Source organism: Misgurnus anguillicaudatus, chromosome 22, assembly GCF_027580225.2.
Source record: "Misgurnus anguillicaudatus chromosome 22, ASM2758022v2, whole genome shotgun sequence".
NCBI classification, from domain to species: Eukaryota; Metazoa; Chordata; class Actinopteri; order Cypriniformes; family Cobitidae; genus Misgurnus; species Misgurnus anguillicaudatus.
In genome coordinates, this window is record NC_073358.2 from 50,044,282 (window position 1) to 50,071,960 (window position 27,679).

Sequence of the window (27,679 nt, forward strand, 5' to 3'; positions counted from 1 at the left end):
TATGTGATTTTCTGTTTGTGTGAGATGTGTTTTTATGCCTTGTATATTCTTTGGTTGTTGTCAAGTTTGGTTGTTGTAAAGTGCTTTATAAATAAATTTATTATTGATTTTTTTTATATTTAGATTTTTTTGCACCTGCTCCAAAAATTGACCCTTTTGATTGGTTCTGTGGTCCATGGTCGCATAAAAATGATTCTGTATAGTTGTTATGTAATTTTTGTATTTTCTTTCTCTCAAATTTTCAGGGGACATCTTCACAATCTTCCAGACCTAACTTAAAAAATCCCTGCAGTAATGTAAGGACATCATAAGTCATTTTCAATTACTTGAAAATGTAATCCCTAACTTTCCTTTTACACCTGATGCTGGATTTGTTTTATAATAAGCACATTAAACAGTTTTAGTTTGAAAAAAAGATTTTATCTAATTTTAACAGAGACAAAGCATACATTTTTTTACTTGTTAAACATTTTCTAATCTAGAGCAAGCCCATGATCAAACCTAAAACAATAAGAAACATCTCTCAAGTCTCTCAATGTTCACATCTTATAATGGAAAATAAAATCACATAATGCTGAAAAGTACATACATTGATTAATGTTATGTGGCCATGAAAGGAATTAATTATTATAAAATGATGATTATATTCAGACTGTCAATATTCGCGTACACTCCAAAAACAAACAGTGCTCAATAGCACTAAAAGTGTTTTTTGGCTCGTAATCAGAGGAACCATTTTTAGTGCTATTTAGCATCTATTAAGCACCTATAAAGAACCATACAGGGGTCATAAAGCATATGGTTCTACATAGCACAATATGGTTCTGCACAGGTACTTTACTTTAAAATGGTTCCTCTATGATTACGAGCCAAGAACCACTTTTAGTAGTTTTTTAGAGTAGGTGTATAGTCAGCCTGTTAACGCTTAGCTGATTTTGCCCCAATGCGCTTTATTATCTCTCTCAGCACTTTCTCTCTGTTGTTTGTGATGTTTTTGCCAGCAACATCCACAAGAGGATCAATCATTTCAGGATTGTAGGAAGATTGAAAGGTGGTATATTTCTTTCTCCACTCCTCAATGCCATCTGCCGAAACACAACCACAATGAAATCACAACACATTCAGTTTCATTCAGGAACTTTAGAACAACAACAAGAATTAAACTCATTTCCACAGTTGACCGTGTTAAAGAGAGGGATGTGGATCACGGTCGGTACTTTTCCAAGGCCTTCAAACACATAGAAGTCTTTCGGGTCCTTCACAGATGGTGTATCAACTTTAGGAAAAGGGATTTTTAGTTTGCTGCACATATCAGCAGCTTTCTTCACTGTCTGTAACATAAAAACACTACATTGTCACATAATGCGGAAAAGTTCCTTCAGTCATCATTTACTGTCAATCACAATCCACAACACTTTCATTGGAAGACCAAAGGATAAGTTTCCCATAATGCTGAATGATCAAACACAGATATCAGATATGTGCCTTGCTTCACCTCTCTTTCACTCATCACTTTATCACAAGTCATTTAACTTTAACTTAACAGATATGTCAGTCACTGTATACTGAAGCAGATCTAAAACCTGCGCACATTTCTGCTGAGTAAAATTTTCTTTTATGAGATTCAGTATTTGTTTTATTTTAACTGAAATTCTTTACAATACCTCAAAAGGATCTCCATCGCTGAAATCCAGGGAGATTATGAGGTCAATGTCTCTCTCCTGTCTCAGCACTGACATGTAAGGTGAGTTGAGCAATATACCAGCGTCTTCATAGTCTCTCGTCTCACTTTTCTGAAGAACGGTGGGCACTTTAAGATCTACAGTTATGTTAAAAAATAGCAGTGCAACATCATTACGTTGATAAACCACTGTTATTATTAGTAGTAATGTTTCTGCATTAGAAATAATCTGGGCCCCATTTCCCGAAACCTTCTTAGCTCTTAAAGGCACAAAAGAAGATGTTTTGTTTTATACATTTTTGCAATATTACTTGAAACTGTCTTTACTAACTTATAAAAGACTATTAGGTGCATTGAAAGTAATAATATTAATATACATCATCTGTGCACAAAGTAGGGTCTTAAAAACATCAGCCAATCATTCGCATGTGGTCATCCGCATCAGCAATTGGCCCTCTGGCTTGTCAATCACTTCTATTACGATCCTTGTGAGAGACGTCCAGTAACTTTACACAGGCGATGCATGCGCATAGTGCATATAGCGCATGAAACTCCGTCTTTAGTTTCGGTTTGTTTTCATTGTCGCTAAAAAAATCGCATTCAGCAAATTCGGCAGATTTTTGATCTTGTTGATTCAACTTTGCCAAGTCAATCTTAACAGAGCAGCTCTGAAATTCAGTTGCTGGCGGCTCCTCTTCATTTCTTTCTTTTTTATCTCTGCATAGTAGCTGTTGAAATATGTTTCGCGTGTTAATAGAGTAGGTAAATGCAATCCATTTTTTTATTTATATTTTTTCATGTAGTTCTAGGTTTGGGAGGAGCCTAAACATTCAGACCTGTCAATAATCATTATGGGCATATATAATGCAGCGCTTTAACATCGTTCTCTTGTGTCATTTTTGGGTGGCGTTTTTTTAATGATTACATTCCGGCCGTGGCCATATCTGGATGCTGGTTGTACATGAACTCCAGAGACGTCCACAATCGTTGTCACTCGTGCCTGGGAACTGAGCACACTGAGGCAGCGTTTTGTGATAGTTCATGTTCCATATGTGAGAACATGACTATGGTGGATCTGTGCGGTGGAGTGTTGTTTCTCCGGGGACGACCTGCGATGTCTACCTTGGTGGTCCAGGACCGCCATCTCTGGCTGTGCCTGGCCGACATGCGTGAGCAGGATGGTAAACAGTTCCTAGATGCTTCGGTGTCCCAGGCAAGCCTGTTCGGCGAGAGAGTCGAGGACTTTGGCCAACAGTACTCGACAGTTCAAAAACAGACTGTGGCGATCGCTCAGATCCTGCCACGTCGCAAGCCTACAGCTGGCCCCTCGATGTTGGCCCCCTAATCTGCCTTTAGTCAAGGGCATATTGCGCAGAACCAAGGAACCGGTCGACAGCAGCCCGCCCCGCCCACTCAGTCTACTAAATGAGGTGGAAAGCGTAAGGCCAAGCAACCCTGGGACGGCAAACCGTAAATGGGGGGATCACTCATCGGGAGATGGTGAAGGCACCACTCCCCCCACCGGAGAAGGGCTGAATTTTCTGAAGGCCTTGTTTCTTTTGTAATTTCTGTTCTGCCGGCTTTACAGCGGGCACCCACAAACCCACAAAAGAAGCAAATTCCACCTCTGTCTCCAGGTCTCCAAAGGAAAGCAGGAGCTACGGATGGGCACAAAATCCTACGTCCTCCCCCTCCTCTATCGCCAGTGGATGTGTCACAGCAGCCGGGTCTCTCTCAATGGAGGTCCTCCAGCTCTGCCACCCACCAGTGGAGTGAGGTGAGTGTTACTGTACCCAACACCACTGGTGCGCTCTCACAGCCCGTGACATCACCACAGTTTGCTGTTCCACTGCTGATACTAGCCCTAATTGCTCGGCTTTCTCAGCGAAAATAGCAGATTTTGTAAATGTACCTGCCTCTTGTTAAATACTCGCACAGCGGCGCCGGCAGATGCAAATACCTGCATGCCAATTTCATTGTTGTTTTTAATCGTTTCTCGAAACAGATAGGTCTCTGCGAAGCGGTTACCAATTCGTCGGTCACAACGTGTCACCTCCGTTCCCTTCCTTCAGGGAATGAGGGTTACATATGAAACTGAGATGTTTCTGAATACACCTGGTCTATTCTCACCTTTTCTTTTGTAAAGATAATTGTATGTCCTCCCCCAGATCCACAGAGCAGCACACTTACAAAGGCTAGAAATCACATCTGTTAACAAAACACAAACACACTCCTCAATATCAAAGTTCATTCAATAATCTTTAGGTTAATCAAAGATATTCATCTGTCTGGAAGAACGAAGAGATTGTGAGTATAGAGATACTTCAACATACTGAAAGGCCAGAAACTGAGCCTGAGCTTCAAATGGTCACAAACAGCAACAGTGAAGTTCTCTGTGTACAGTTTAAAGTCTGTAATTTCCATGTGAAAGTCCAGTTTACATTCGCCTCCATCAAATTCTGTTAAAGAAGAATACATATAAAGCTATATTACTGTGAGAAACTGTTTGTGTTTAGATTTCTATACATCTACATTTATTCATTTTACAGACACTTTTATCCTAACAGTCATTATTTAAAGACAAAATTATGGTTTGCGCCTTCGAAAGCTGTTAGTAAATCTGGCTCTTATTAAAACCATCTGATAAGAAAGTGTGAAAACTTGCCTAAAGTGTTTGCTCTGAGACACTTTACCTGATAACGTTGCTCTGATTTTGTTTTCATAATCAGAAGGATGTTCGCCTTTCAATCCTGAGAGATTCATTTCCACAAGATCCATGAACAGTTGCTGCACTGTAAAAAAATCCTAAACACTTTAAAATGTTCTTTCAACAAAGATAATAAAGTAACTTGAACAAAGATTTTTTTGTTAAAGGGGGTCAGTTTATTATTTTGTGTTTACTGAATGAAATTAGTATAATCATCCTGCTAACAAATATTTTTTTGTTGACTGGACTAGATATGTAAGTGTTTGTCCAAATCATTTATCTGAACAAACAATAAAAAACAATGGTCTGAATGGTTCCCAGCATTCATTGCGACAATGGTTAATAGTTATTAAAAAAGAAGTAACACTTTATTTTGATTGTCCACCTTAGACATTTTACTAACTATAAATAACCTTGCAACTACATGTCAACTAACTGTCATTAGTGAATTAGTAGACTGTAAGGGTTGGGGTTAGGGAAGAGGTTTGGGTTAGTGGAATAAGTTGACATGCACCTGCAAAGATACTTATAGACATTTTAATGTCTGTTGAGATATCATCACAATAAAGTGTTAGTAGATATTAAGCAGACAGTCCACTAATTCTCTAAAGAGTGGTAGTTGCAAAGTTACTTATAATGTCTAAAATGGACAATCGAAATAAAATGTTACCAAAAACTATTACAGTTTTAAGGTTTGCTTGCTTTATTTATGCTGTTACATGTATGTTGTTAATGTTAGTTATATGATAGATGAAGAAATATGTACATTTAAGAAATTCATCAATAATTAATAGCAATAAGAAATGTTTTACCATTGGGCATTGTCTCAAACATCTCTCCTTTTCTTTGAAAAATTTCATGAATGAACTCTGTAAAAAAGCCCCAAAGCAACTCAATTTAAAATGTTAATAAACTGACATGACATTTTTTTCTTCAGTACAGATGGTGTAAAGCCAGTAGCTGGTACCTTTAATCATTTCCCATATGTATTGCGCATTGTAAACTCCATCAGCAATACAACTGCCACACACAGCTAGAAAAACACAAGATGACAATAAACAACTAATGTCAATGGCAAAATATTTACATGCTATGACAGATTTTTCAATACTTTTAACAATTTTCCGAAACTTTTAACACAGTTATCACTACATCCGCCTGTGTAAGCTTTACTATTAACACATTTCTTGTTGCATTAACACAAAATGCATATAATTAACACATATTATGATTTAACTTCCTTTACACACAAGCTCAAACAAAACCAAAACAATAGATTTTTAATGTCAAATTGACAAATAATTTGTGATATTATACATCTCACATTACTTGAAGTTTAATTTATTTAGATGATTTAATTTTTCATTTAAAATTATATTTTAGCTTCTTATATTTTGTCATATTTTACAGAGTTGAATTTCATTCCACTTCAAGTTGTATACATACCGTATATAATTGTGCGCGTGTGACAAATAAAAATCTTGAAAGATCACATGATGAAGTAGTTCCCTATCAAAAGCTACTCTCAATGCTGCGCTGCTAAGCGCTATGGGGAAACGTCTTTATTGTTGACCCGCTGAAAATAGTGTGCAAACACGTCAATGAAATTGACCCGGAGGTATTTATAGTCTCGGTTGATGACGACATCAAAGCGCACGTGAAGCGAGACTATAAATTAAATAAAAACAGCTGTGATACTCAGGTCTTTTGTCTTCAGACCGACATCTGTGTATGTGTGCTACACGATCTAAAAATCATCAAAAAAACTATCTCTTACCTTTTGAACTCCACTCGAGATCTTTGTTAGGAGTTAGATTCCAACTAGATAGAGTGCAGTCTTTCTCTCTTTCCGATATTACAAGAGTTAAAGTTAAAAGAATGAGTAAGATGAGCCACAAGCAGTCTAAGGTGTGTGTTTGTTCTCGCGCTATCGCTAAGGACGACACACACACTTACTGCTTTGTGTGTTTGGGGGAGGAGCATGCGGTCACGGCTTTACAGTCAGATGAGTGCGAGCATTGCGAGTCATTCTCTATAAAAATGCTCCGTGCTCGCCGTGATTATTTCTTAACCGCACCTAAAAGTTTAAGCTCATGGGGCTCCCAGATGGATTTGGCTGATGAGCAAGAGACAGGCGCGTCCTCTTCTCTTGCTTTATCTCCAAATCCATTTATTCCTTCACATGATCTCGAAGCGCACCCCGGTGCTTCTTCGGTTCATGTGGGGGGTAAAGATGATGATTATGATGATGATTTCTCTCTCGGTTCTGCGGACTTTGATAAACCAGCCTCCGAGCGTTCCTCGCACGATCATAGATCGGTCGAGGAACTTCTCGAGGTGGTAACCCGTGCGGTGGCCAGATTGCAGATTGACTGGCCTTGCGAACCAGAGACGCCCAAAACAAATAAATTAGGCAATAGGTTTCTGTCTGCTGACAAAGAGGAGAGGACGAAACATGAGCCTCTCCCCTTCTTTGAGGATCTCCACGGTGAATTAGATAAATCGTGGAAGAGACCATACTCTTCACGTGTTTTCGTGCCCTCGACGTCGGTTTATTCGACTATCGTGGGTGCAAAAGCACGCGGATATACAGAGATGCCACAGGTGGAAGAGACGTTAGCTAGTTATCTCTCGCCTGGCTCGGCATCAACGTTAAAGAAACCTTCCCTTCCTACGAAGCCGTGTAGAATAACCTCAGCTTTAGTGGGTAAAGCCTATCAATCTGCAGGTCAGGCTGGTGCTGCGCTGCATACTATGGCGGTGTTACAGGCGTATCAGGCTGATTTATTAAAGGATTTGAGTGCGGGCGAGACAATTGACAAAGAGGCGTTTGATGAGCTGCGTAGGGCTACAGATCTGTCTATCCGTGCGACCAAGCAAACGGCTCGCGCTATCGGGCGTTCTATGTCCGCTTTGGTTAGCACGGAGAGGCATTTATGGTTGAATCTGTCTGGTATAAAGGAGAAAGAAAAAGCATTTCTCTTAGATGCCCCTGTTTCCCCGTCAGGGCTGTTTGGCGATGCGGTTGACTCCGTCGTCACAAAATTTACAGAGGCTAAAAAACATGAAGAGGCTTTTTCGCAGTTCTTGCCTCGCCGCACACAAGGGGAGGGGCTGGCTGTCATGGTCACCCGACCTCTTCCCGGTCCTTCAAAGCAAAGGGACGCGAAGAAGGAGAGTGTGGCGAATCGTGTTCCCCCGCAAAGAGCTTGGGGATCGACTCGCCGCCCTCAGCAGCCCCCCAGGGCAGACCTCAGGACTGTTATTAATAGAAAAAAGCAGTCCTGACGGTTGCACCCACTCTAGGGCTCATCGGCGGAATCGCTTTACATCCGATCGCTCCGTCCCGTTGCCCTCACGAAACCTCCCCACCTCCGCCGCCTCTGGGCTTGCGGATGGCGGTGGTTTCCAGCCAAAAGTTAAAGGCCCCCTGTTCTCCTGCTGTCATTCAGGAAACAGGTCTTTTAACATCCCCCGAGGAAAAATATTAAAGCTAATACCATTATCAGAGAGTCTGGCAGCGTGGGAACTTCTGCCAGGTATTTCTGGTTGGGTAATAAGCACAGTACACATAGGATACAGAATCCAATTTATTCGTCGTCCTCCGCGCTTCAACAGCGTGATATTTACTTCCGTGAGACCGGAGCGGGCACATGTACTGTTGCAAGAGATACAAACTCTGTTGATGAAAGGGGCCATAGAACATGTTCCCCTCCCAGAGAGAAACTTGGGTTATTACAGCAGATACTTCCTGGTTCCCAAGAAGGATGGGGGGTTGCGTCCAATCTTAGATCTTCGAGGTTTAAACAAAACAGTAAAAACTCTCAAGTTCAAGATGTTAACAGTCAAGACGGTTGTGGCACAAATTCAACATCACGATTGGTTTGTCACAATCGATCTGAAAGACGCATATTTTCACATAGAAATATTGCCACAACACAGGAAGTTCCTGAGGTTCGCTTTTGCAGAAGAAGCATACCAGTTTCGGGTTCTTCCGTTCGGCCTAGCCTTATCACCCCGCACATACACGAAATGCATGGATGCAGCACTGGCTCCATTGAGACTCCGGGGCATCCGCATTCTAAATTACATAGACGATTGGCTAATACTAGCGAAATCACAAGAGGTGGCGCTCCAACACAGAGACATTGTGTTAGCGCATCTACTTTCTCTAGGGTTGAGACTCAACGCCAAGAAAAGCGTTCTTTCTCCTGCCCAGAGAACGACCTATCTAGGGATAGTCTGGGACTCGATTACGATGCGAGCACATCTGTCTCCCGCACGAATCGCGACCATTCAGCATTCCTTGAGCAAAGTCAAGCTAGGCCAGGCCCTTACGGTAAAACAATATCAAAGGATATTAGGACTCATGGCTTCAGCATCCACGGTGATTCCTTTGGGGCTGTTGCACATGAGACCATTTCAGTTGTGGCTCAGAGCCAGAGGGTTTCATCCAAGGGCCAACCCTCGGAGGCTAATAAAAGTGATGCGCCGCGGGCTTCGTACACTAACTATGTGGGTAAGACCCCGGTTTCTTGCCTTGGGTCCCACGCTAGGGGCGACTTGTCGTCGCAGGATGCTAACGACAGACGCCTCCCTGACGGGCTGGGGTGCGATCTTAGATGGTCGTCCAGCTCAAGGGAAATGGGAGGGTCATCAACTCAGTTGGCACATCAATTGTCTGGAGCTGATGGCTGTATTTCTGGCCCTGAAATATTTTCTCCCCCAACTGAGGGGCTGTCATGTCCTAGTGCGGGTGGACAACACAGCGACAGTCTCGTACATAAATCACCAGGGAGGTCTGCGCTCGCGCAATTTGAACAGGTTGGCGAGGCGGATCTTACTCTGGGCTCAGGACAAGTTCCTGTCGCTCAGGGCAGTCTACATACCGGGGAACCTGAATGTAGCGGCGGATTCACTGTCCAGAGAGACGTTGTTGACTGGGGAATGGAAACTCCACCCAGACATAGTTTCTCAGATATGGACCAGATTTTACAGAGCGGAAGTGGACCTCTTCGCCTCTTTTCAGACAGCGCAATGTCCCCTCTACTTCTCTCTGAGTCCCCCAGCCCCCCAGGGCGATTCCGGAGAGGAGGGACCTTCTGTCTCAAGGCCTATGTCCACCGCACTAGCCAGTGGCGTAGGTCAGAGCAGTTGTTTGTCTGTTTTGGGGGCCGCAACAGAGGTGCAGCTGCCGCCAAGCAGTCTATATCTCATTGGGTTAGGGATGCTATTGCTCTTGCCTATGAGGCGCGCGGTCAGGTTTCGCCAACGGGTCTGAGAGCCCACTCCACCAGGGGGGTAGCCTCCTCTACTGCTCTAGTAAGAGGTGCCCCCTTACAGAGCGTTTGTGATGCGGCAGGCTGGTCCTCTCCGCATACATTCATAAAATTTTATAGCTTGGATGCTCATGTCACTCCAGGTTCTCATGTCCTCGAGTCAACATCACAAGCTACTGCCTAACTATTTGCTCTACTTATAGGTGTTAGTGAGGCGGCAGGAGTATCCTTTCCGCACACACCCATGACTTATAGTTTGGCTACTTATGTCTGAGATTTTCTTGCGTTCTTTGTGCGCACACCTACACACCCGGAAGGGGTTACTTGACTGTAACCTTGTTCCCTGAAAAAGCGGAACGAAATGCTGCGCTGTCTTGCCGTGCAGTAGATGAACCAGGACTGGTCTTCAGACAAAAGATCTGAGTATCACAGCTGTTTTCATTTAATTTATAGTCTCGCTTCACGTGCGCTTTGATGTCGTCATCAACCGAGACTATAAATACCTCCGGGTCAATTTCATTGACGTGTTTGCACACTATTTTCAGCGGGTCAACAATAAAGACGTTTCCCCATAGCGCTTAGCAGCGCAGCATTTCGTTCCGCTTTTTCAGGGAACAAGGTTACAGTCAAGTAACCCCAACGCTTTACGTGTATGTGCTACTATTACATGGATTTTTTTTCATTTTTATTGTTTTGCTGAGCCGTCGTTGGTGGCATAAAGCAACAGCAGCAATTTTGTTGTATGAATGCAACCAATTTTGTGAGATCACAAACATTTTGCCTTTAACATACATATATAGAGTTTGTCCTGTTTTTTCATTATTTAAGAACATTACCTTGCAGATAAAGCATGTCCATTTCAGGCTGAATCTTAATCTCACTCCCGCCCTGAAACTGACTGCCAAACTTGGAGATGTTTACAAAAGCTCTGGTGATAGAATAACCTGCTTCATATGGGCTGATCTCAAACCAGGGATCTGCAGACAGACAACTCATTCATTTAAATATGACACACAAACAAGTTAACTCTCTGTCTATATCTCTCTCCTCTACACTAACCTCCATCACAGTGCTGTTTGAATCCCTTGTCAATCACTGTATAGATGGGAAATGGATCTTTGTCATGTCCAGCCTGCTGTTGTGAAACTTTGTGTTCATCTATCTGTAGAGAAAAAAAAATTGCTGAAGTTGTATTTATAATCTTCGGCTGCATCTGAAAACTCTAAATTGATGCCTTTATTATGACATTTTAATCTGGATTTCACAGACAGTATCGCAGCGTGACACGGTCTCAATTTGCCGGACGCATGAATTGGGCTTCAAACGCTGTGCGTTCACGCGCTACGCGGGACGGGTGGTCACCCTAAACACAACCTGTCTCATTTGTCTCAATCTAAAAAAAAAACAGCAATTTCTTATAGGACCAATTCAATACAAAGATGCAATGAAAGTGGAAGTGGCCATGTCTGAAAGTTGTAAATCATGGAGGGTTTTATTTTGAATAGTCACAAACCTCTTTCACAAATAAAGGGACCATCATCACTGCCCAAAGATCAGTTAAGTTGAAGTTGTCTTTCTCATAATAATATTTCTTCAGTTTGGAAATTTTATCACCCCAGCTCACAGCAGGACCTTTGAGTCTCTGAATGGTCTTCTGTTTCACTGAGTCGAGATTACTGGACCAGTTTGACTCCTTATATAAAGACGCCATGCACCTTCATAAGATAAAGATACTGATTATATTGTTTATAGTATATTATATTTTATATCATCTGTGTGTGCGTGTGTGTGCATGTGTGTGTATGCGTGTGTGCCTGTGTGTGTACCAGGTTGATCCAGAGATTCCACTCAGATAAAGGATGCAATCCAGTAGACCTATTTTGTCGAGTTCAACAAGAGATCCCAGTAATCCCAGCATGGCTCGTTCTCCTCCTCCAGAACCCAGTAGTGCAATTTTTGGCACATTATTCTATAAACCAAAGAGGATGAATAACAACATTTTTCACTTTGAAGAAAATGAAGTTGATCTTTGTCCTAAACTTTTAATTTGTTAGTCATTTTATTTTTTTACGTCATTCCATCATCTATGGCTTGATTCATGACGAGAACTGGTTAATTCATACACAACTTGATTCAGACAAAATTATTCATACAAAGGTTGGGGGAGGGGACAATTTGGTATCTTCAATTCACCTAACTTGCATGATTTTGGCCTGTGGGACAAAGGGAGAACATGCAAACCCCAACACAGAAAGGCCACCTGACCTAGCCAGAGCTTGAATCGGGGACCTTCTTGCTGTGAGGTAACAGTGCTACCCACTGAACCATTGTACCGCCCAGTCATTTTAAGAATGTGTATAGTCAAGTTGATATGAAGTATAACACAAGATGTGAGTTAATAAATAATTTTACCTCAGGACACTGTATCCCAAGCTTCATTAGACTTTGTTGAACAGTTTTTATTCTTTTGGTTACAAACTGTTCCTCGTCTTTATTGAGAGAATTTCCGATTCTCATGTTTCTGCTGCAAATACAAAAACTCTGAATATAAACTCAAATATAACAATTATTTTCAACATCAACATTGGTATCAAATATTCTACACTGTACAAAATTCCTTGCTGCACTTTAATGTTTAACATACTTTTAACTTTCTTAACAATTTGCTATGAATTATAAAAAAAGGTTGAAATAGCCTAAGCTAATTCAGCTTTATTTTTATAATTGAAAGATCTAATCCCTCTGGAGTTGGTTGCTGAGAAGAGAATAATGTCTAAACTGCTGACCATTCTGGAGAACACTTCTCACCCTTTACATATGTTTGTTAGATTGAGGAGTAATTTTAGCTGGAGACTGATCCCACCCACACTGTTAAAAGTTAGATCAACAAAAAACCGTCAATTGGTAACATCCAAAAATGTATGTTTATTTAAATTTCACTTTAGCTAAAATATTTAAATTGAAAAAAACGTATTTAGATTATTTAGGTGTTACCAATTGATGTATTTTTTAAGCAATAACACTGTACAAAGTATCCAGCCTATGCAGAAGCAGCATTTAATTTTGATGAACTATGCAGCCATAATCATACCCTTACCCGCCGTAGAAATAAAAATGTAAAACCATACACACCAATAGCTTTGTATAGCTTCATGAAGCTTTTTATTTACTTTTCTACTGTGTTGTGTATATTCTCTGTATATTTTGTACTTTACTGTACATTGTAAAATCTATTTATTGTATAGCATATATCAGTGTTTTTGTATTTTTTATGTATTTTTCATCAATAGCCAAGTAAATAAAGAAATGTAAGTGGTCTGCATCAGATTTACCTCTTCTTTTGGTTAGATGATCTCAGCTGTAAAACAGTAAACACAGAGTTGAACATATGACTCCCTCATAATACAAATGAATGCACATTCAACTAAAGGCTAATTAAAGTAATTAAATACTTTTAAAGTAAAGAATTCATATCCCCTGAAAAAAGCTCACTGTAAAAAACTTTGCTGTCTTAAACTTTTTGTCTCAAAAATGAAGTTGACATATTTCAACTATATAAGTTTTCTAGTCAAGATAAATAGTAGTACATTGAAAAGACTTCTGAGTTTATTAAACAAAATAATTATTTACAGTGCTTTGTAAAAAATTGAATCAACTTTTTTTTTTTTAATTACTTCAATTAGTAACAACTTTCTCGTAAACTTGAAGACTTTAGGAGAAAAATTTAAATTTTCAACTTTTTAGGTGTTACCAATTGAAGTATTTTTTAAGTAAATCCAACTTTTCACTTTTTACAGTGCAGATATATCAATAGCAAACATTAAATAAATATTCTATACCACATACAGTACAATAGCTCAGATGTGAAATTTGAAACCATTTTGCACATACAGTAAAACATAAACAAACCCTCATCAAATACATCCAGAAAATACATCCAGCTATTATTGTGTAAGCTGTTGCTATGTTGAAGCTAAACTAAAAGATCTGCATATTTTTTTGTGAAAACGATGTGCAAAGTCTTTAGATAATACTCACTGTTCTTATCTTGTTCAATCCTGGGACTCTAATAGTACATTGAACCTTTTTTCGCCGAGAAGAGAAACCTGTAATATAACATACTTTCATAGAAGTGAGAGGCCATTATATTACACTGTTTCCTTGTCAGTGATTTTTTTTCAGAATAAGGAAGTTGCTAAGGAAGTTATTTTGGTAATTCAAACTGAAAAAAATGATTCATTGAATTTAATAAATTTTTTTAAGGTAAGTGGTTGCAATCAATTTATTTAAGCTACATTTAAACAACCGTTTTATATTTTATGTTACTTTACTAATCTTTTTTGTTTAAATGTAGATTAAATAAATTGATTGCAACCACTTACCTTAAAAAAATTGATTCAATTTAATGAATCTTTTTTTTTCAGTGCAGTTGTGACCCTGCCTGTGAAATCCAGGCTTAAGTTATTGGTGATATTAGGAGCATTCAAGTTTTAATTCAATCTTTATCATGATCTTAGTCAATATTAAAGATATCAAGATTATATTTGAAGAGTTTCGTTGCAAAACGAGATAAATCAATTTTTTAACATTTTTGTGAAAACATGTTTATTCTTATGTTATCATGTTATTATTTTGTTTTATGGTGCTACTTAGCTGTATTTTTTAAGTTATGAAGGTTTCAATCAAAACAAACCAACTGCAGTTGCATTGAAATTAATTGGAATGCACAACCAAAAAACGCTATTTCTGAACAATTAAAAAAATGGTGTTTATCTCGTTTTGGAACGAAACTCTTCATTATTACTTTCATGTCTCGATTCCTCCTCGTCACAGGCCGCTTCTCGGCTTTGCGTTCGAGGGGCAGGCATATCAGTGCGAAGTCTTACCATTCAAGCTGTCTCTGTCTCCTGTGCCAATTTCTCTAATGAAGCCAACACGGAAGTGACTTAAACTGCAATTCATCGACTGGCCCTTTGAGGCTGGCTCCAAAAGGGAGTCAATTCCCATAGACCTCCATGTTAAAATGCCCAACTTTCCAGTAGAAAATAATATGTTTACAGCCTGGTACAAAAGTGTTTTTGGTCTTTATAGCTAATTTTGCCCTTCTTGACAAATGTGAGGGGGTGAATTTTTTTGTAACTCATCCGTTTAAATAATATTAAGCCTTAAACTTCTGCATAATTAAGGGAATGGCCACTTGAGTGATGGGTGAACTGCCACGGCTGTCACTAGAATCGAGCTAGGCGGGCATGGTTTCAGCAACCAGCCACTTCAGCTTCATCCATGTCCCGCCTCTTTACCCATTTTCGATTATCCGCGTGTGATTCGCAGTGACGCGCGGCCAAGATGGCGACGGCCGACAACGCCTATACACTGTTTTTTCAACCCAACTGCTGTGTTGAGCCAGTTGGGTTATTTTGTTGGTTTGTTTTATCACTGTTAGGTAGTTTCTGTGTAAATGTTGTGTAAAGTGAAGTGACCAGTGTTGTTTACATAATTTGAACTGGTATATTTTGAAGTTCTGTTCTGTCTGCCATGTCTGTAGGCCTTTGTAGTCCCTTTATTCATTGGTCCTTGTGTTGATTATTTCCCAGGTGTGACTTGTTATCTTGTTACCCACCATGTTTATATAATCCCAGTGTCTCAGTTGTCTGTTGTCGGTCGTTAAATGTGAATGTATGTATATGCTGTTAGTTTTACTATATCATGTTTGCATGCCTTGTGTAGTGATGGAAGAAACAAAGCTTTTCGAAGCTTGTTCGAAACACCATAACGCTGGTGACACCTGCTGGTCAAAATAGTGTAAAAGAAGCAAGATATGTCCAAACATATTACACTTTTTACAAAATAATAGCAAGATTGTTCTAAAAATGTTTTTAAGAAAAATAAATTATTCAATTTAATTAAGACATAATTAAAAGTGTATTCTGTGTTTTTAGATTTATTCATGGCAAACAAATCATTAAAACAAACTCCCTTTTAAATTATGCACATTTTTGTAATTAAATCTGTCTATAAACAAAAAGTAGACACAATGGTACTGTTATTAGTCAGAAGGTTAAATGTCGTATAAACTTTTACAATAAAACTGACCCGAGTTCACCTTCACTGGTCATTGATCAACTCCCCCTAGTGGTGAATCGTCGGATTTTCGAAAAGTTTCGAAACAGTAAATAATGAAGCCTCGTTTGCTAAAATCACGTGACTTCGGCCAGTTTGAAACAAGCTCCGAACCAATGATTCGAAACAAAAGATTTGTAAATGTTTCGAAGCCCCATGAAGCGTGCTTCGAATCGCTCATCACTATCCTTGTGTTCCTGTTCCTTGTTTTTATACTTTTTGGATTATTTAATAAAGTCCCCCGAAGCTGCATGGATCCTCTGCCTTCCTACACTTAACGTACAGTATGTCCCACTTTAAAAATGTTCAAAACCTGTCATCATGTTTGGGCAGTAATAATTATTTAATGAATAGGTCAAATATAAACATTATCTGAGTTAATTTCATTCCATCTGCTGTGCTCGTCCCTTTTTTCCATAATGCATTGTAAAATAACCCAGCATTTTTTAGAGTGTGACAATGATGACTTATTGTGATGTGTAAAAGTGCCCTTTATAAGTATTGGGAAAATACAGGCAAAATTCCTCTCAGTCAAGAAATGTCTAAACATTAAACGATGAACATGAGACAAAAGTACAGAATCTGTCACATTTATTTTTTTTTATCTGTTTTAACATAGACAATATTCCAACTCAATGGAACAACACATTTGTATTTTAATATTCCTATAATCTGGCCATATTGAGGCTACTGGTTCAGAAGTGTTGAAGTGATGAGCTGTGTCCTGATGCATTAATTGGTCACACATTAAAAGCATAAAATGTTTAGGATCAGTTTGATTCACTTATGTACATTTGGGTACAACACACATAAGTCAGCATTTAATGCTGTTTTTGTATGTTGGAAAAGCATGTATGTGTTGAAACATAAACAAAGATTAATACAATGTGACATTCTGTACTTCTGACATATTGATATTCATCTTACCAATTTCTGGTCTCCACAGCAAACAGAAAAATCTTGTATTTACTGTTCTGATACTTATGGAGGACACTGTATATACTGTGTGTGCATGTATGTATTTTTTATGAGTAACTAGTAACTCGCTACTTGAGTATTATTTTCATTGCATCATTTTTAAGTTTTACTTTTTTTTATCTTTTGCTGAGTTTGCCACGTTTAGCCTAAATGCAGGTAGTGTTTTTTATTTTGTAGTGTTATATTTTTTTTTTTTTTGTTTGTTTACACAAGGTACCCACACTGCAATGAAGAGCTTATTTATTTATTTTTTTTTATTTTTTTTGCCAATACCCCTAGTGCGGATAGACAATTCTGCTTGTCTAAAAATCTTTGGTTGTTAAATCACAAGTGACACCATGCAGAGCACATTACTGTCAGGGTAACACAGCAAAGGGTTTATTATTAATGTAATCGTTTTATGTTTTTTATCTCATGATTTTAGTGTACTATAAGTCAGTCATGATTGTACCACACTGTAAAAAATACTTTGCTGCCTCAAAATGTTTGTTGAATCAACTCGGATTTACAAGTCATTTCAACTTACTATTATTTATCTTGACTAGAGATGAGTTGTTATAACTACAGGTGAGTTGTTATAACTTATAAATTTAAGTTGACTTTTCTCAACTATATTTTATAAGTTGTGACAACTAATTTCTGTTGACATGACTTTTAAATCTGAGTTGATTTAACAAAAAATTTTAAGACAGCAAAGTTTTTCTACAGTGCATCAAGCATAATATCATCAATCTACAAGATCACACACACACATTATAACAAACTACACTTCAAAGTTGATAAGAGTCCATCTAATCTTTATTTCAGGACATGATGCATGCTTTAAAATTGTCTAAACAATATTTTCCAGATTTCAAGCATTAATACAGTCCATCCATTCTCTACACACAACTTCTCTCTGTTGGAGTTTCTGATTGAATAAAAGTTGTTCATAAAAGCTGATTGAGAATGATAATAAACACAGCACAAGTTTACAGCACAGTTTAAGATGAGTTCACATGTAAACCATATTATAACATTTCAGAAAAAAACTTTGAAACATGGGAGCTGGTTGTTCACAATATGTGTGTAGAAGAGAGAAATAGACTGTGTCTGTAATGCTGAATATCTGTCTGTGTGTTTACAGCAGCTAGGGTTCTAGAGGATCAGCATCAGTTTTAGGGTAGCGGTATCCTGACAATGTCAGTTTCCCCCCTCTGTCCGGGTAATCTTTATGCACAGTCATATGTAAGTACTCTTCATCACCTACAAATACCTGAATGGAAGAAAGAGAGAGGGGGGGGGGGTTAATGCTCTGATTTTAAACTGTTTAAGGGTCAGTTACATACAATAGTGTCTAAGATAATTCAAAGAAAAAGTCTTGTAGTTATTTGAAATATTATAATGTTTGTTTTCATATTGTTGTTTATAGTGATACAATAAATTAATGTCATTTTTCTTACATGAGAATTTAAAAGGTTTAAATAATAATTTTTCTTTTTAAAGCTTTATTTCCCCAGGTGACAAAATTCTCATTAACAGCTAAATGATCGTTCACTGTAAAAAATAATTTCAACAACTTCAACTAGTTTTTATAAGTTATGTCAAGTATTCAGAGGTCAAAAGTTAAAATAATACACTGAATTGACTTGCAAAACCAGGTTGCTTTAACATGTTGTATTTTTTACAGTGTTATTCCTGAAAAGAGAAAAAGGTAGAATGTTTTTATCATATTTTTATATTGTAAACAACTCACTTTGATTAAGTAGTTTGTTCCATCAGCATCTTGATCTCTATATACTACGGCATTGAATGTAGTCCAATCGACATCGTGAATCTTTGGCTTTATCTTAATAAAGACACATTACATACATATTAAAAAGTATCAAAGAGCAAATACTACAATAATAAAAAATCAAATATTTTTTAACAATTTGCATGAGTTTTGTCATTGTATTTTAAAATTATTTTACTTGATAAAACATTGCTGAATGTTTATTTTTGTCTCTTACCTGATCACAGATATTTTGTATCTCAGGAGTTGCTGTCTGTACTCCACTCCAATCTCCAGGCTTTGCCATTGCTGCTTGTTCTGCTGATGGATTCAGAGATGAAGTAGAAATATGTTGTCAGGTCTGGATTTACTCTCATCAGTGACACCACTGCTTTATTTATATGATCCAGATCATGTAACCTGAGCCATCATGACAGAATATGTCAGGTGATCTTAAAAAATGGGATGTATTTAGATATACATCTAAACCATAATGTTCATAAAGAACTGAAGCATGTTTACTATAACTAAATATTATGAAAGTTTACAGTATAATCTCTAAACAATTTTGTTTAAACATATTTCATTTAAGGTTAAGTTTAATTAGAGGTGTGGCCAACACATCTGGTAACCCCTGAATGAATTATTTTCTTAAATGATTTAATGATTTTCATATGAAGTTAATATTTTTTTACTACCCCTAACCCTCTCACAAACCTGCTGATATTATTATGGGATCTTTTTTTGTTATGTTGGTGGTTTTAAGAGGTTACAATTGTACTGAAAAGTGGAGCATTTGCATATATAAATATATAAAGAAAAGTTTGTGTTTGTTGCGTCATGCTATGTGCATCATGTGTCTTGTCAAAATACGTGCCTGCTGCAAACACATTGAAAGGGTTTGTGATAAAAGAGACGCTCACAATCACAAAACACTCACAAGACCCTCACTTAATACTAAACTCTGATTACACATGAGATTATATGCAGCAGGCTCGTATTTTGACATCACGCGTGATTTACATAAGTTAACATGATGCACCAAACATATATTTTGAAATGACGAGATGGGTTACATAGGTTAAAAAAAATAAAAAACTGCTTTTTACAGTGTTGTATATATTTTAAAATCTAATTCATTTCTGTGATGGCCAATTTAAATTTTCAGCATCATTACTTCAGTCTTCAGAGTCAGACGATCCTTCAGAAATCAGTCTTATATGCTGATTTGATGCTTAGGTAACATTTCTAAGTATTATTATCATCAATATGTGCAGCTTATAAGACACATAACACTGCATAGTGTATACTATAAATGAAACAATATAGATTCATGTTTGTTAAAGCTGCATTTTGTTGTTTGATTGAGGAACATGACAGCATTAGTTATACTTAAGTTAGCTGGAAACCAATATGATAATGACACATGTATTTCACAACTCATTCCTTTAAGACATATCGTCTGTTTTCACGAGAACATTTGTCAAGCTATACATTTTATCATATATATGTTTTTCCTTGGAACTGAACCCATGACCACTTGAGCTACAAACACCCCCCATCTGTCTAAATGCAGGTATTTTCACGTCATTTTTGTGCATGTGCAAGAATGAGTAACAGAATGCAATTTTGTGTGCACGCGACATACATTAAGCTGTAAATCTATACACTGTTTCCTGGGAATTGACCTTTAGTGCTGCTAATGCAACCAGTTGAGCTACAGTATAGGAACACACCTGTCTATCTAAATACTTTTGCAAAACAGATTTTTCCACAGAAATCTGCAGGTCCGGCCCGTCATACATGCGATACAAGCGGTCGCTGGGGGTCTCATTCTCTGTTTTCGGAACTGTTACTCTTTAAGCTTTACCAATTTAATGCAAATGTGTTTTGTGAGCAGTATTGAATGAAACTATCAATAAATGGTTAATTTCAACAGCAGATTCAGTGACATTAGAGCTGTTCTGCACGCTGAATGCTGCTTTTAAGTGAACATTCATTTATTAAACAAAAGATCTTCTTTATACAGACTACGCTACATTTTCTTAATAGCATAAACACAGGCTTTACTCCCTTCAAACTTTAAAGGAACAGTATGTAAGAAATGTATATCAATTAATCATAAAATGTCCCTGATATGTCACTAAACATTAAGAAATCATTTTCATTTCAAATACTTATATCACTCACAACAGTGGTCTGGCCAGGATATTGTCATTTAAAAAGGAGTTGCAGCCCTCAACTGATGTTTATGTTGTCATTTTGTATATTGGCCACCAGTTGTGTGATTGCAGTACCAGTTTTAGCCACAAGTTTTGTGATTGCAATACCAGTTTTGGCCACAATCCTACATACTGTTCCTTTAACTGGATTGTCTTTGTTTTGCGATGCATTTCAAACTGCATGTACTTAATTCTCGTTCAAGTCTTCATGTGCTTAAGTGGACAAATTCAAACAAAATTGTATCAATATTTGAAAACTATATGAAAACTGATAGACCAGACAGAAAAAACAGCATTGTGTATTTCATGTGCATATTTATTTGTGCTATAGTTATCATAATCTGGTTATTTGTTTCCAATTTTATTACTTAATACACTTCATTACTGAACCACTTGCTGGACCAGGCCAGCAGAAAAACTCTTTGCATTGAGCCCTGCCACACAAAGATTTAATATCAGAGTTAGATCTCAGTAAACACAATGACAATTCAATGAAAACAACAACATACATCTTCATAATCTTGCCCAGGGCTTCAAAACCCCCACGGGCCGGCCCTGTTTAAACATTTTTCAATTAAAGTTATTTTATTGTGAGAGAATATTTCATAATATTACAGTTTTACTATTATTTCACTATCATATTATACACTCTTAAAATAAAGGTGCTTCATACTTATACACACTTACACACCAAAGGACATGTAAAATCATGAATGGGACTAACTTTCATAAAGTTTCTGAAGTGCATGATTTGGACTGGATAATGAAAAACCAGCCAGTAATATTTCAGAATAGATACTGAAACTTCTTCAGTATTGTTTAAAAAGCATCTCAGTTTGAGATCTCTAGATGCTGAATGATAAAATGACAAGATAAATTCTAGTCAAAGTGTGACTGTACTGTACACTGAAGATGCTGTAACATGTTTAAAAGATGATATAACAGTTTGATTTACTTTTCTTTTCTTTAGTCATAACATAATTCCCAAATATCCATTTGTGTTATTCCATGGATTTGATTTTGCAATGTGAAACAAATATGTAATAATTTTATGGTTTTTACACCATGATTGGAGAGTCTCATTACAAGTTCACATTTTTACCCAAATTAGTCAAAAATGAATTTATTGCGTTTTGGAACCAAACCCTTCATTTGTCAAGCTAAACATTTATCAGTATGTGTTTCCTAGGAACTTAACCCATGAGCACTTGAGCTACATGCACCCCCACCTGTCAAAATGCAGGTGTTTTCACATAATTGTATATGTGTCGGTCCCTTTAAGTGCAAGGATGAGTGACAGTGAATGCATTTTTGTGTGCATGCGACTTACAGTGATTTATGATATACATCTCCCTGGGAAATGACATTTAGTACTACTACTCATTTTAATGTAAAACAAGCATTATCATCTTACTTTCATTCAGATGTCATCTTCAATAAATATTTAATTCAAGTCAATTGTCAGAACACCGCAACTCAAAATCTCATGCTTTGAGGGCTCTTTGGTGACATTTTCTGCAATGAAAATAGCAATACAGTACACAAGAAAAGTTTTAATGAGCATCCATATATATTTTACATCCTATTTATTAAGATGCAAATACAGGAAATACACTGTAAAAATGCAGCATGAAGTTAAAACAACTTGGTTTTACAAGTCAATTCAACCTACTGTACTATTTTAAGTTTTGGCTTAAAAAAAGTTAACATAACTTATAAAATCAAGTTTTGATATAAAATTGTTTAACTTAATTCTTTAAGTTCAAGTAACATAAAAAAATGTATGTTGATTTGACAACAATGCTGTGTTTGTTTTACAATGCACATAACACTGCATATTGTAAATGAAATAATATAGATTCATCTTTGTTTATGATGATGATACATGTATTTCACAAGTCGTTCCCTTGAGACATAACGTGTTTTCACGAGAACATTTGTCAAGCTATACATTTTATCAGTTTATGTGTTTCCTTGGAACTGAACCCATGAGCACTTGAGCTACATGCAATTGTATATGTGTCGGTCCATTTAAGGGTAAGGATGTGTGACAGTGAATGCAATTTTGTGGGCACGTGTGTGTCATAAAAGCTGTAAATCTATACATTATTTCCTGGGAATTCACCTGTAGTGCTGCTAATACAATACACTTGAGCTAAATGTCCCTTTTTATCTAAATACTTCTGCAGAAGAGAGAGAGCTGTAAACCTGTTAAACTACTCAATGACGCCATTCATTATAATGTAAAACAAGCATTATCATCTTACTTTTATTCAAATGTTATCTTCAATAAAAACTTAATTCTCAAACTGGTAAGGCAATCACGATGCTATAGCAGTTTACAGAGACAATTTTGTTTGATTTTCTGTAAACACGCTGACAGGGCTGACCCTTTGGGTTAAGGGGCCCCACTGGTGTAAAATATTTCATAGCAATGCAATTTGACAAGTGAAATTAAAACAAACAAAAATGAAAATATCTAAGTTAGAGAGGGGGATAGACATTTTTATCATGTTTTTAAATTAGCGTAGGCATTAAACAATGTAAAGCAGAAAATAGGCTTACCTCTACCTTGTGATTGCTTTACTTTCTCTGCTGTTTCTACATGTTTTCTTGCGCATTTAAAACTATTGGAGTTGGGGCTTGGGTTAGGATGTCTAAAAAATTAAACAGAAAGTGATTCTAACCCCAATCCAAGCGACAATGGTAAGAAAATTGAAAAAATAAAATAATAATGAAAAAACAATACATAAAATGAAACGAAAAAGAAAGTCGTGCAACGGACACGAAAAACTATTTAGAGAAATTTGTGCGAGTTACACGAAAATACATTTGTGCTCAAGGCATGAAAAGAGGCTGAATTTCGTGCCATGGCCACAAATAAATGAATCAAATTTTACAAGCGCTAAGAACAAGAAAACTTCTGGTGGAGCAAAATGCACTTTGATGATAAAATGCTTAATTCTTCGTTTTGGATTTTTTTTGTATATTTATTTGATGCATTAGATCATTTTCTGACAAAAACAAACCCAAAACTAGTGTTTTATGTTCACGGAATATGTGTTAAATGAACTGGGGTGCGTTCTCCGATAACGTTGTCTCTTAGTGCGCTAGGAAGACTCTTAAGTTAAACCTTAACTCTTTCACCGCCAGCGTTTTAAAAAAAAGTTGCGCCAGCGTTTTTCATGATTTTCACCAAAGTTTAATGTCTTCCAGAAAATGTTCTTCTTTGAATATATAAACATACAATATACCAAATGAAAGAACAGACCCTCTGCTTTCAAACAAAAAAAAGACTCTTAAGTTAAACCTTAACTCTTTCACCGCCAGCGTTTTTAAAAAAAGTTGCCAGCCAGCGCCAGCGTTTTTCATGATTTTCACCAAAGTTTAATGCCTTCCAGAAAATGTTCTTCTTTGAATATATAAACATACAATATACCAAATGAAAGAACAGACCCTCTGCTTTCAAACAAAAAAAACGTTTCTTCCTACCTTCAGTAGTACTTTTGTAATCAGCTTTTGAATATGGGTAGGTTTCTGCAAAAACACCACATTTTGAGCAAAAAGCAGAAATAATTCCATTTTTGTGACGGACTTTTCATAGAGATCCCATTCAGAGCCATCTTTAAAACAGACACGGACATGCAGCAGCTTGCCATAGTGCAATACTTCCGGGTTTAAAAAGTTGCGGAAGTGGAAGCCACCTAGTGGATAATAGCGGTATTGCGAAAAGAAGGAAAATCTCGTCATTGGCGGGGAAGCGTTTTCTCTTAATTGACAAGATATCTCGTCAATGGCGGGGAAAGAGTTAACTACAGGTATACCTTTCCTACGTGTGTTCTCCGAACTATACCTTAGGATGTTGCTTAAGGTAAACCTTCTTAAGTTCGACCTTAGTGGGTGCTGTCCATGGTGGAGGTGCTGAATAGGTTCATATCGATTGCTCGACAATCAATTATTCACTTCATGTAATAGGTTTCGCTGCGTTATGAGATAGCGGTGTTCTTTATTAAATAAACATTTTAGAAATAGTTCAAGTTCAATTTATTAGGAATATCTGGTAAAAAATATTTCAAAATGCAAACAACTAAATTCAACCTTCTATGTTTTATATCAAACCCGTGCAAAACCCGCAACTTTATTTCCAAACGTATCATGTTTAAACTGCTCCAATTCATCCGCTATGCCTTGAAAGGATCATTTATATTAGGGGTTCCCAATAAGTGCGTTGCACAGGGAAATAAAGTGGGTTGTGCAAGTACTTGGCTGTGCATTACACTTAAAATATACAAAAACAAACTGCTGTTGTTCATTAGTTCACGCGTTTATTGTGCTTGGACACTGTATGCACAAGCAGCGCGTTAACAATGCGGATAAAGCTTAATGGACGCATTTCTGGAGCCTGTCTGTCTAAATATAACATATCAAATATTATATAATAGCCTATAAATATATAGTATGATTGCTTTAGATTTTAGCTTTGATTAGTTTTAATGTGGAACTTTTGTTGACCTTAGACTATACAAGCAGTAATCAAGTGCACAGCTTATTTTAAATGTTTATAAAGAATATGGCATGCAGTTGCCTCAAAGTTATAAAACATTAAAAAAACTTCGAATTAACATTAATAATCATAATTATTTTTGTAATTTTACCCGATTTATTTCACCAACTTTTTAAATAGTTTCTTAATCCTGTAGCATTTAATAGTTCGCAGCTGATGTCCCTTTGGAAAACATAATTAAAAATCTAACATGTAATGATGTCTAATTATGTGAATGTTTTATTCTTTAAATATAAAAATATTTGCCTAATTAAACACAGAGTGTATTGCATCTTTTTTTTTTTTACAAATATTTAGTTATATAGACTGCAATGTAAGCTTTTATGAAAGTGATGGCCCCTAGTGGAGTCATGTGGGATACAGTAAAGCTAAGAGTGCTCCAGACCAACCTTCCGAACGAACGACTTACAGAAGTGATACGTAACTAAGAATGTTAAGAACTTAAGAACGACGTAGCGTTAAGGTAGTTTCGGAGAACGCAGCCCTGTTTATTAGTTTTTCCGTTTGCAGAAAAAAATGAATCAACAAATTATGCAAAGGTACACAACTATTTTGGTATACATATACTTCCATTTGACATTTTAAACATTTCAGTGTTTTAAACTTCATATTGCATCTTTTTTTTTCCGGTGAACTATCCCTTTTAAAGCACAATACCAAATTCACATAAAACCATTTTTATTTAAAGAAACATGATAATGAATACCCTTTGAAAAAAAAGACAAGGTAGCACAAATAAAACACTGGCAAATCCTTTTCTGTTCCAAACAAAACTGGCACAACCTCTTCTAACAGTCTCTCTTCTTATGATATCATGACTGAAAAGAAATAAATTGCTGAAAAAGTACAATATGCTTATACATTTACACTTCTTTTGCATCATAATTGTTGTTGTATTGTAAACAGTAGAGGTTGGCCAACTATACTCACTAAAGACAGAAAATCTCATCAGTGCATAATAATATACAAGGCGAGCAATACAATTAATTCAGTGCCTTGTGCTTGTTATTACAGTTTTTCTCAATTGTTAAAACACTAAAACCCATTGGCTGAACAAAGTTCTCAGTTGCCTGAACTCATTTATCTAATTGTGCAGTCTGTTGTCAATACCTTAAACCATTTCACATCATAAAACACAATTTGCAGATCTCACTTAGACTTTTTAGCAAAACTCCAAACACATACTCATTCTCAAAACACAATCTGCACTCAAATGCACATATCATGCATATTGTTAAACACAAGCAGCAACAATCAATTACAAATGTCATCACACATGTCATTTATTAAACACAACCACTCAAAATGGATTTAACCTGTTTCAAATGATGTGACACAACCAATATTAGCCAGTTCACTGTTGTATACAGAAGTACAGTGCATTTTAGACTGTATACTGTACAAATGAACAAATTGTATGAACCTGAACTTTCCTTTTGTTAACAGTACTGACTGTACTGATTTACAGTATCACAGAAACAAAGGACAAGTTTGTGAAATGCAGGGTACAGTACTGTAAAACTAGGGGTGAAAAGTCTGAGTTCATCTCTCAAAAGTAAATTGTTACATTAGTGAACATGTCAGTCCCATCAAAATGGCAAGTCTGTGTGTCATTGTTCATGAACAAGACAGTCAAAATGTTGCCATGTTGTCAGTATACCAAGTGTACACAATTATGTGTCAGTATTTTTTGTTGTAAACTGTGGATGATTTACATTTTCACCTTTTCTTCTGTAAACAAATAACACAAATTGTGATTTTGAAAAAAAATTACAGTAAAATTAAAAAAATTCAAAAAAATGACTCAAAATTTCAGGATTCCCTTGACAGGAATTTATCGATTCAGTTCACATTTACAAAAAAAACAAAACAAAACATAGAAAACATGCTTCATGCTTACAGTAACAGATTATGACACATGTGGTCAACAATTTCATGCTATGCACGATTACAGTTTTTTCCAATTGTTAACACACTAAAATGACATGAACAGCACAACTATTTAAACTGACACACAGAGAGCAACACCTCTTCTCAAGTCTCCAAAAGTCTAAACACATTTTCTGCTTTACACACATTTTGCAATTCACAATGGCACTTTTTAAATGCACTGAACACGGTTCTCTGCACAAGACACAACAATCTGACATAAAGTCACATGTTTGCCTTTTCAAAACACTGCCATTCAAAATGACACTACACGAGCTAAATGGCCAATATATGTGCCACCTGCCCAAACACCTGAATGGTTAATTGTTAACACTTCAATCAGGATGCAAGCACTAGAAAAGACCACCGGAACGTCATTGGCCACAGAGCCATTATAGATGATCCTGGCTAACGTGGTGGGAACATCACAATGTGTGCTGCCATCT

At 36.9% G+C, this 27,679-nt stretch overlaps 2 protein-coding genes and 1 long non-coding RNA gene across 3 annotated transcripts in view; 1 reads left to right on the forward strand and 2 right to left on the reverse strand.

Moving 5' to 3' along the window:
* The window catches only part of LOC129439605 (polyunsaturated fatty acid 5-lipoxygenase-like), a 260,317-nt gene that overhangs the window by 24,126 nt on the left and 208,512 nt on the right, over positions 1 to 27,679 (forward strand). The window lies entirely within an intron of this gene.
* Positions 919 to 13,794, reverse strand: LOC129439541 (cytosolic phospholipase A2 gamma). Its single transcript, XM_073860338.1, has 15 exons — positions 13,706 to 13,794; positions 13,000 to 13,025; positions 12,080 to 12,191; positions 11,494 to 11,636; positions 11,181 to 11,382; positions 10,727 to 10,829; positions 10,504 to 10,644; positions 5,356 to 5,421; positions 5,201 to 5,257; positions 4,375 to 4,473; positions 4,015 to 4,140; positions 3,812 to 3,889; positions 1,665 to 1,819; positions 1,154 to 1,331; positions 919 to 1,085 (listed from the first exon to the last, which is right to left on the reverse strand). Exons 3-15 carry the CDS (start codon positions 12,182 to 12,184, stop codon positions 919 to 921), a joined length of 1,620 nt encoding a protein of 539 aa, XP_073716439.1. The 5' UTR covers positions 12,185 to 12,191; positions 13,000 to 13,025; positions 13,706 to 13,794.
* On the reverse strand, positions 17,546 to 18,595 carry LOC141358972 (uncharacterized). Its single transcript, XR_012365563.1, has 2 exons — positions 18,501 to 18,595; positions 17,546 to 18,020 (listed from the first exon to the last, which is right to left on the reverse strand). It is a non-coding gene; the product is annotated as an uncharacterized lncRNA (long non-coding RNA).